This window comes from Malurus melanocephalus, unplaced genomic scaffold (assembly GCF_030028575.1).
Source record: "Malurus melanocephalus ecotype Western Australia unplaced genomic scaffold, MMel_1.1 scaffold_128, whole genome shotgun sequence".
NCBI lineage: Eukaryota > Metazoa > Chordata > Aves > Passeriformes > Maluridae > Malurus > Malurus melanocephalus.
The window spans coordinates 504,971-515,160 of record NW_026623360.1 but is presented as its reverse complement, the minus strand read 5'-3'; the positions used below and the strand labels follow the sequence as shown (position 1 = coordinate 515,160).

Here is a 10,190-nt window from a genome sequence, read left to right as displayed (position 1 = left end):
AAAAAAAAAAAAAAAAAAAAAAAAAAAATTGAAAGATTGGACTTCGGATGCTGAAATTATAAAGCATGAAGGAAAATTCTAGCAAATCTTGAGACTGAGTCACAGTGCAACCACAAGGGTGTAAGCCAGTGTAACAGCATAAAAAAAAAAGAAGATACAGGTGCACTTCTGAGTTTCATTGGTCCTCAAACTTCCTACTGTTTTAGAGAAGAGAAATACACTAAAACACACATATGCACGTCAAGCTGAATGTTTATACATCCTGAAGCCTCTCTCTGAACTTTCTTAGCTGATGGTGAAGTTCGGGAGTTCTATAAATCCCATCTGGTCCTAATTTCCAGTGAGGTAAGAACAGCTGCACCACTTGGCCATGGAAGTTGTTTATAAGCATGTCAGCACTGCTTTTCAGCCATACTGATCTRTGTAACAAGAGTGGATTTTATTTGTTTAGCTTTGTTAGTATGCAGGCTGCCATCTCTCTAGCTGTTTGAATCAATACTTTGGGAGATATTTCAGGGGTTTGCTATAATTAAGCACCCTTYTTCATTCTGGGATTGTGGGTTAACCAAGATTCATTTACCTGCTAGTTTTATCAGCCTTCTTCCTCCATCAAAGTAGTTTTATAATCTACGTGAACTATATGTCTTATCTGGAAATACTGATCAGCATTAAACTGCTGAATCTATCCTTTCTCTTAACAAAATAAAAAGTWGTTTATTGAACCCATAAGAGTATGTCAGGGATGTAGTTACCRAGAGATAATCACACCACTGGGACACCAAAGACACTCAGTTGCATATCTTACCTCATTATGCCCCATGATAGACATTCTCTGTCACACTTTTCCACAGGGAACAGGCAGGCATAGAGATCTCAGTGAGAGAGGCTCTCACCTGAGTACCTCACCTTTAGAAAATCACATTTTCTGAAAGAGACTACTTCCTCTATTCATAAAAATCCTGGAATACTGCTCAGCATCARTCTTAGGTCCTTTCTCGCCAGCCCCCAATGGAATCCCAGATTCCAGCATTCTGTTGGACCAGTTCCCCACCAGTGAATAGCCACCCTCATCCCAGCAGGACAGCAGAGAAAGGCACTTGTCAGTGTCCCCATGATGCAGCTTTGGCCTCTACAGGGTGTATTTCCATACCAGGGGAATGAGAGACAAACTCACAGGTCTCTATTCACAACCTCAACCTACATGTGATGTTTGTTCAAACATTCCCAGAACCAAAGCAAAATGCCACAGAGCAGAAAAGCATGGAAGTGAGGGATCACCAGGTGCTTACGGGTGCTGAAAATTTAGACCACTTGAAACTTCACTGCTCCTCAGMAGATGGCAATGATGACAAATTCCATAAATGCTATTGCACTCTATTCCAGCTTCACATTTCACAAAGGCTGTTTCTCCTCCTCAGAGCTGTGTTTCTGGTGCTACACCAGCAAAGCATCCTCCAACAAGACAATAAAAATCACACTTTCCATGGTCTGGAATATCCACAGATCCAGAGCACCCTTCCCAGAGAGAAACAGGTGAACAGGCTTTATCTGCTTTCCCTTGCTCAAGCAGGGTTCTTATTGAGTGAGCTCAATTTCAGCATTTCTTCCTAACCCTATGTGGTGTCTCATTTATGTCTGACCTAACTCCATGTACTCTTTCCARCTCTGATCTACAGTTCCTATCAAGACAGTCCTGCATGGATGTAAGACCTGACATTTTTCCTGTGGAGTACTCTGGATWCTTTTATAAGAACAAGGCCTTTTTTCTACAAATCCATTTCTGGAGTCACATGACTTTAAAAAAAAAAAGGAAAAAAAGATCCACAGGTTATGATAGTAAGCTGAAAACAAATACTCAGGAAGACTTAGGCAAAAAAAAATTATATTTTTAAACCCTTTTGTACATCTTTCAACATGCTTCATGTGACAACAGGTATTTCAGTTTAACATGAGTGTTCTGGCATGTCATTTAAGCCCCTGTGTGCACTTTAATGTTGTTWGGAAAAAATGAAGCACAGGCAAATGAAGCATATTCCCTTAAGACCTAGAGGTTCATCCAGCTCTGACTACCCAGTATCCATTCCAAGGAAGCATGGATCTCATGGGATTTTTATCTGCTTAAAGCTAGCCACCTGCTTCACACKTTGTAGACGATGCCCCACATTACACCTCCTACATCTGACTGAAGACCTCAAAGAGAGTACTGACTATCTAACATTATTTTTTTCTGCCAGGTAAAAAACATTCCTGATTGTTAGAGAATAATTTAGCAGGGGAAAAAAAACGATGGACAAGGTTCTGAGCTATTGTAACCTGGCACAGCTCTCAGGGAATTACCAGCAGATGATCTAACCAGCAGATTACGTATTAYTGCTCTGATACAATAATCTCTCTGATCTGCCAGAGATAATATTGTGCATCTACTGAGGCACTGCTAATCCATCCAGACCCACAGGTGCCTCATSGGAAAAAAACACTCAAAATATCCCATTGAGAGATGCCTCTGTTTCAAATACATTGTTTTGCCCCCTTTTCCTGGAGTTCCCTTGCTATCAGGGCTACCCATAGGAATAAAAAGGATTTTATTRCACTTTTTAAATGTATTACAGCTAAAAAACTTTGTAATCCTGCTGCAGTTCTGTTTTCTGTTTCCCCGTTATCTTTTCAATTCATTAAATATATGAAGGAACATTTTCTTTCCTACTAGAAAGCTGTGCTTGAGGAAAGAAAGTAGGAAATACCACATATTGAAGCTCCAAGTCCAGATTCCTCCCTACTTCTGACACCACTCAATGCAGATAAGACACAGCAGAGAAGGAGTAGGACCTTACACCATTGCAAAAAGTTGGGATTCTTCCTTGAAGTGTTGGATTTACCCCCATGTGAAGCCACCAAAATCTGCTTTCCCATCTAAAGGGCCACGTGTGTGTCACAGATATTTGCAACCATCCTCTCTCTTCTCCATGGCTCCAACCTTTTCCTAATGTTTGGCCTTCACAATGCTGTACAACCTCTACTTGGCTTTCTGCTAGGCTTCCCCTGGAGGCATCCTTACCATCTCTCTTTACAGGAGATGGTAAGGCATCCTTACCATCTCTCTTAACAGGAAAGCAAACAAGGAAAATGCTATTCAGAAATCACAGTTGTTCATCGCTCCCCCACTTCCTCTGAGGAAAATGGAAAAGTGGGAATAAATATTAGTGGGAAAGCCTGCTCTATCAACTCTTATGCCACAAACCTCAATCACAGCAACACTTTGTGTTTTCTTAAAAGCTCATGTTGTAGCTAAATGATTACATAGTGACTTCAGTTTTCACTGAAAAGCAAAATTTTAAAAATCCAAACAATGAAATAAAAAAAAAAAATTAAGAGAAAAAAGAAAGAGGTCTTCAAGGTCCTAGATTCAAGTTTTAGAGCTTCTCAAATCAGAGTATATCCCAAGAAAGTGGTATGACAAGGCCTAAAGATAYGAAAATATTAGTTCACCTATAAAGTCTCAACATTCTTAGGTCAATCTCACATTTGGTGAAGAGTGGAACTACTTGTGATTTTTGAAAGTATGGGTTTGATTGTGCTCCTCTCCCTTAGCTGCAGGACAATGTCTACTCCTCCCTTCTTCCAGCAAGTCAACCCAACTGCCAGCAGATGATTCCCAGATTATTTCCAGAGTGCTGCTGTGCATTGTGGCTTGCACCCAGGAAGGAAGGCAGCTCTGTGACATAAGAATGCAGTTACTGAAAGCAGCAGGACAGATTATTGAATACATTGATTACAGAGGTTTTATTTCCTTTTCTGTCTGTTCCTAGAACTCAGCCAGAATACTGCACATTCTCGCTTTGCCTCTTTGYTTAACCAGACCATGATTTTTACAGTTGTTCATTAAACAACCTCTCAATAYTGAAACAATTCTAAGAGCAAAGGCTTTAAACCCACCTCCATTGGCTCTTCTCCCCCTTTGGTTTGATTGTCGCCCACCTCTCCACTCTCATAATTGCTGTTCTTCTCAACCCACAGTTCTGATTTTTCTACAGTCAGACGTAGCTGATCAAGATCAGCCTTGATTTGCTTGTAGTTATCCACATCTTGATTGGACACCAGCAACTGAACCTGGAAACAGAGGAAATTGTAAAGCTATTAGAGCAGTAGCACCAGCACTTAGGGCTGGGTAATTTGCTTGACAGTTTCCATTGTGAGCCTCTCTTTTCAGGTGCTTTATGCAACCCTTCCTATGCAATTGACACAAGGCACTCACAGGCTTTTAGCCCCCATTTATCGAAAACTATTAACAGAGCCAGAGGCTGTAGTTGCCCAAAACAGGAKAGTTACAATATTCACAACATCCTCTCACCTTCTTGAAAGCACTGCAAAACATTTTCAGCACAAGCAGATTTACAGGCTCTGGAGTTCTATGCAAGGTTAGCTCTGATGCACTCATTATGATCCTCAKGACATTAAAACAATACAGCTACACACTATTGAAGCAACAGTTAGAAACAGCTAATGCTTCAGCACTGTACTTCAGAAGAAAAAGAAAAAGAAAGGGATGATATGACAAGGAATCAGGSCATCCAAAGAAAAGCCAGAATGGCCAGCAGTTTTAACCTACRCCACCATAACCAAATATTAAAAAATAAAAGACTTTAACACTGTTAGGCCAACTTAGAAAAACTTCTTTGAATGTAGTTGACAAATTGACTTTCAGGTTCATGGAATTTCTCACCATCTGAGTGGTTGCCACTTATTAAGATTAGTTTCATTTTTTCCTTTCTCTGTACTGCTCAGATTAGCTGGGTTTTTCACTGTTATGTGTAGTTCTTGATTTAGCATGATCTACACGTTTTCTTTCTTTGTAACACTGTCTGTTCTCCCAAGATTATTAATGAAGATAATATTCAAAAAACTAACAGCAGTCTTTACAGTAAATTAATAAACACTTAAGAAATCATACTTATGTAAGAGATTAAGGGTCACTGACAACACTGATAGGGATGTTCTTTTTAAAAGCATGTTACATCCAGGCAAATATTCACTATTTTGTTATATAAAGTTTTCATCATAATCATCGCTCTTGGCTTGGCAAAACSTTGTTATTTTACAGAGTTTATAAATGCTGCTTATCTGCAGACATTCTTATTCCATGTTCTGTACAGTCTTTGCTGTTTTTTTCTCAATTAGTCTTTTCCATCCTTCACAAAATCATGTTAAGCAACTCAGTGTTTGCTTACCTGGGAATAACAGCTATTTATGCAACTAACCAGCGCAGCCTAACTTTAAATACCTGGTGGGAGGCCATTATGCTGCACAACAAAAACATTAAACAAAAGCCTGTCAGGTCTTTATCATTCATCTGTTTTTACAGGAGAGAAACCTCCCCATGTTACATAACGATGAGACAACACGCTACCAAGCTCCTGAAATAAGCATCAGATGGTCTTATCAACATATGCTACAAAGGGTTACGTAACAGAGACGTCTCTGTCATGCAGCCCCATGACATCAGATCTCCCCATCCTAATCCACTGACACATGGAGCCTGCACATGCACCGCTACCAGAGGRAAAGAAGAAAAGCTGAAAGCAGGCTTGGCTCTGTTCCTGCCTTCCTGCTATTTGGGTACATCTGTATCAGGCAGGGCAGCACTGTGCAAAGACACCTGACTTMGAACTGGAGGCACCAGGTGAATAACAACAGAGCTTGGTACCCAGCCTGAAGTGGAGTGTCCCTGAAGACAGCGGGGTCTTGCTGCTGACTCGGGGACACTGCTTGTCAAACATGAGACACTTGCTCTGTCCCTGAGGGATCAACGTGAGAGGCTCACCACAGACCTGCATTTTYCCTAATGGATGCAATGCCAGAAATAACTGTTTCTAGGGGCACAGAACTATAATATATACCAGCACATAAGCCAAGGAACTCTGCTGATACTGGACCTCTAAGGAAGTAACACTGTCATGCAACAAGCAGCAATTTAAGTAGCAGAGCAGCCTTTGCAAAGGTTCTTGTATTCAGTGTCCTGGGATAATGCTCTGCCCATCCATACCTGTTTAAATGCTTGCAGAACTTCTGCTCTCTGGCTGAAGTGCTTGAACAGCAGGTGCAGAGCTCCTGAGAGCAATGGGGGGTAGTCATGCATGATAAGGTGAATGAGGACCCGTAAAAAAGTTCTGCCCCCTTCATCATCAAGCTGAACTGCATTCTTTTCCTTTCTGCAACAGAAATGGGGAGAAAAGGACCAAATAAAGTAAAGTAAATAAGAAAAAATAAAATGTTTTGAGATAAATATGCCTCTACACACAATCTTCACTTGACAGAGCTCTTAAAATCAAATTGAATACACTAGAGGAAGGAAACTATAAATAAAATTTTAACATATTGTACAAGGACTCATATCCTATAGTTATATGCTGTTGGACCAATCTTATAGCAGAATGGACATTATGGAACAAAAGCAAATCATCTATGAAATGTGTCAAACATTGTGATTAAAATCTATATTGCAAAAACATTCACTTATGTCTTGGTTAAATTAAGCCAGGCTCATCCCTATTCCAAATTAAATGAAGTAAACTGCATTTCATCAGAGATTAATTTGACCCTTTTCTTTTCACTCCTTCCCTTTTCAGCWGCTATTAAAATTTCATTTAAGAAAAAATAAGATAAAAAATAGCAAGTATTGCCAAAAGCATCATATTTTTTGGAATCATATACATAATGTGGAATGGCAGAAAGCAGATTTACACTTAACATATCAAAGCAGAAATAATGTTTCCAAGAAACCATTCGGTCTCTCTGTTCATTTTAAAGATGCAGATGCCAAGGGCTGTGTGTGGTTTTACATTGTGGGAGTTCAGGGAGAGGCCTGGAGGCATTGCTTGTGCTGGTAAAGATTAAGAATGCATGAGGGACTGAGAGAGGAAAGATCACTGTGCCCGTATCGTGGATCCTTCTCCTTAGCTCCAAGAAAAACTTTAAAGTCTATGGCCTTGTCTAAATGGAATTAATTTTTACTGGTATAATTATAATTATACCCATAAAATTAAACCAATACAGTGATAATGGTAGTAACTCTCCAGTGTGAGWATTTTCCGTGGAGCTATTTTTCTGTTCACAGCATAGCTGAAATCCTTTCCAAAACTCTGCAGGCATAACTTGGGATCTACAGGCCTCTGGTGGTCCAGGAGATCATGGCAAGTGGTCCACTCCTGATCTGAGGAGTCACAGGAGATTATTGTTGACACAATTTTCCCAGTGCGTTTGAACACCAMGTGCAATGACACCAGGTCATGAATGGTCTATGAGAAATACTGAGAGACTGCTGCCATAAGACACAGCAGAAAAGAAGGTTTTAATTTTATAAGATAAATAGATGAGTGTAGTTTAGCCCAATACACCATTTCCCAGCTGCCTTTGGGAACATGACAAAAACTTTGCACCAACTCTCTTGCAACAAAGAGGGTGGTCATACCCAATCCCACACCCTTCCAGACCAGCTGGGCTGTTTGACTGAAATCCAGGTCTTTCCTGGAACATTTCTGTTCAAGTATGGCTTATGCAATAACAAGCAGGCAAAGGAAGARAAAGGGTTATGAAAATGAGCACAGAATAAACAGAGATTGTCCATGAGAAATACCAGTGTGAACAAATCTATATATGTATATATCCATGGAAATAAAACTTCAGAGAATATACCTGCCAGCAAACATGGTTTCAGCCTGAGCTGCAATTTCATCTATGTCAGGAACAATTGCTGGGAAAAAGAAACAGAAGAAAAAATTAAAAATAAAAAAAAAGGCAATGATCATTGTTTAATGTGCACAGCAAAATGGAATTCCGTTCCCCTTTAAAGCAGATGGTATCAAGTAAAGGTCTAACTAGTCATTCCCCAACTAGGCAAAACTCACTTTCTGCAAGAGTAGCAGAGAACAAAAGTATATGGGGCAGAGTTAAATTGTGTATTACTGTTCCTGAGGAAGAGAATTGTAGTGATGAACCAAGGCCACATGTGCTAGGAGCTGCACTAGCCACCRGCAAGAACCCACAAATGACACAGATTACCAAACTTTTACATATTTTGTTACATGAGCCAACCCCAACAAAGCATATACATGAACTTTAGAATATCTGCCATAAAACAAATTATTTACCACAGCCTTATTTTGCTTTAATGACTTTAATATAACTTATTATTTAAGACTTTAGTACCCCTATGTTACAGATGTGCCCACCTCCAACTAGAGCAATTCTCCCCTACTTGCAGGAGATCACACAGACCTTTTAAGCACTTCTGTGTGCATGAGAAGGCTCCCTGGAAAGCCAAATCATTCCTGTACCATGTTCACCCAACATAAACATGTCCTCACCCATCCCCAACCATTCTCCATAATCTGCCCTCCACTCCATTTGCCACCATGCAGTGTTTTGGGAAGAGCACAAATAAAAGGACAAAATATAGTAGAAAAAAATAATCACTTTCTTGTTAGAGGAGGACAGGCCAGCAAAAAAAAAGTGAAGTTCCTTAAAATTTTTATTTTTTAAAAAGCTTTTCAACTTGCAGCAGCCTGTGTCTTTCTGGTGTAGTTAAGCTCATTGTGTGCAGTCGCCTACCCAGAATTATTTTGCATTGAAAGAGAGCAGCAAGGTTTACCTGAGGCAGTCCCTGATGTGTCAGATGGGGATGATGGAGAGCAATCAACATTTTCAGTGTTTTCCCCAMACTCTCTCTTATAGATAGACAGCATGTAGGAAATTCGGTAGTCCAGTCTAACACTGAGAATAAACTACAAGAAAAAAAAAAGATGAAGTAAATTAATTTAAGTCCACTATGAAAAAAMCAATCCCTTTCATCCACCAGTCTTCTATGACTTCTTTCATTTTTACCCTGCTCATCCTGAGACATGCTGAACTCTGTCCTATGGATTGCTGAGTACCAAGAAGCAGACTGGATGCATCCAGGGGCTCCAACACACTGCCTTGTCCTCACTGCCTGTGAGCTAGACCAGAACCTTCAAACCCATGCTGACACCAATTATTTCACATTTCAGCTGGACTTCCAATGCCCCATGAAAGTAAGAAGTGGAGTGGGATAGAGGGCAAGTACAACAGGCTTAAGGCTCACCCTCTCAGATGCCTGACAAATGCCCTTTTTTTCCTCAGCTGTGAAACTGGAAATTCATACAGGAAAAATCCTAATTCAGAGCTGGAAGTGCTGCTTTTACATTGGAACAGTAAGGAAAATAACTAGGCTGAAAGCATTAGTACCAAATTAAGGTCTGACACTTATACACATGGATGTTTCTTAGCCACAAGCACATAATCAAACACCTTTAAGACCATTTAACATATTTTACAACCAGCAGGGATAAAAGATATATCTGAAAGGTGACTTAGCAAATGGTGGCAACCTGTTTCTTTGATCTMCAGCTAAAGTCAACATGATTTCCAGACCTGCTGTAACAGGAATTGTCTGTTTTGGTGCCATGATAACCAATACCCTAGAATTGTACAAGAAAGATTTTTAAAAATAAAAATTTCCCAAGTYCATGCGTAGTCGACTAAGTCTATCAGACCATCTGTTTAATTCTGGCTCAGGGCAGAAGAGAAACTCATAAATTAAAAAATCTCTACTTAAAGCAATAGGAAAATATGTTGAGAATYAAATTACTATAAACTGAAATATTTCTGAGAATAGAATAGCTTTAAWCACCATTGTACTTGCTATGCATGTTAGTACAATAAATCTAAAATATTCTTACTCACCTTTGAGACTAATAACACAGTAATTRAAGGTAACATGATTTAAATGAATCCTTCTTCATTGCATTTTAAATRAAACTGAATTGTTTTGTATTTCTTGTGTGCTAGGATCATATAGATGCACATTTATTGTGATTCACCCAACATATGACAACTTGCTTATCTGAAGTGATTKGACCATGTGACTAATCCTTAACTAACAAACCACAGATTAAGTAACAAATTAGGATTAAGTACTCTCCAATCCTGGGTGCTCTTGCACTGAATGTGCTGTCAAAAAGAAAAGGATGAAACAAAATGTCATTCCTTCAGGGAATGCCCAGGCCAAGGTCCTGGAATCATCCTGGCATTGACCAGGAAAGCAATGTACAGAGAGCTGGAATCATCCTGGCATTGACCAGGAAAGCAATGTACAGAGAGAAATATAGTCTTAAAAA

At 39.6% G+C, this 10,190-nt stretch overlaps 1 protein-coding gene across 3 annotated transcripts in view; it reads right to left on the bottom strand.

Annotated features, from left to right (window-relative positions):
- ITPR2 (inositol 1,4,5-trisphosphate receptor type 2) overlaps positions 1-10,190 on the bottom strand; it is a 240,651-nt gene that overhangs the window by 139,901 nt on the left and 90,560 nt on the right. For all 3 annotated transcript variants that reach the window (XM_057370513.1, XM_057370515.1, XM_057370514.1), the window contains 4 exons: positions 8,645-8,777; positions 7,690-7,747; positions 6,041-6,206; positions 3,934-4,107 (listed from right to left, as the gene is read on the bottom strand). In XM_057370513.1, coding sequence (XP_057226496.1) covers positions 3,934-4,107; positions 6,041-6,206; positions 7,690-7,747; positions 8,645-8,777 — 531 coding nt within the window. The remainder of the gene's footprint in view (positions 1-3,933; positions 4,108-6,040; positions 6,207-7,689; positions 7,748-8,644; positions 8,778-10,190) is intronic.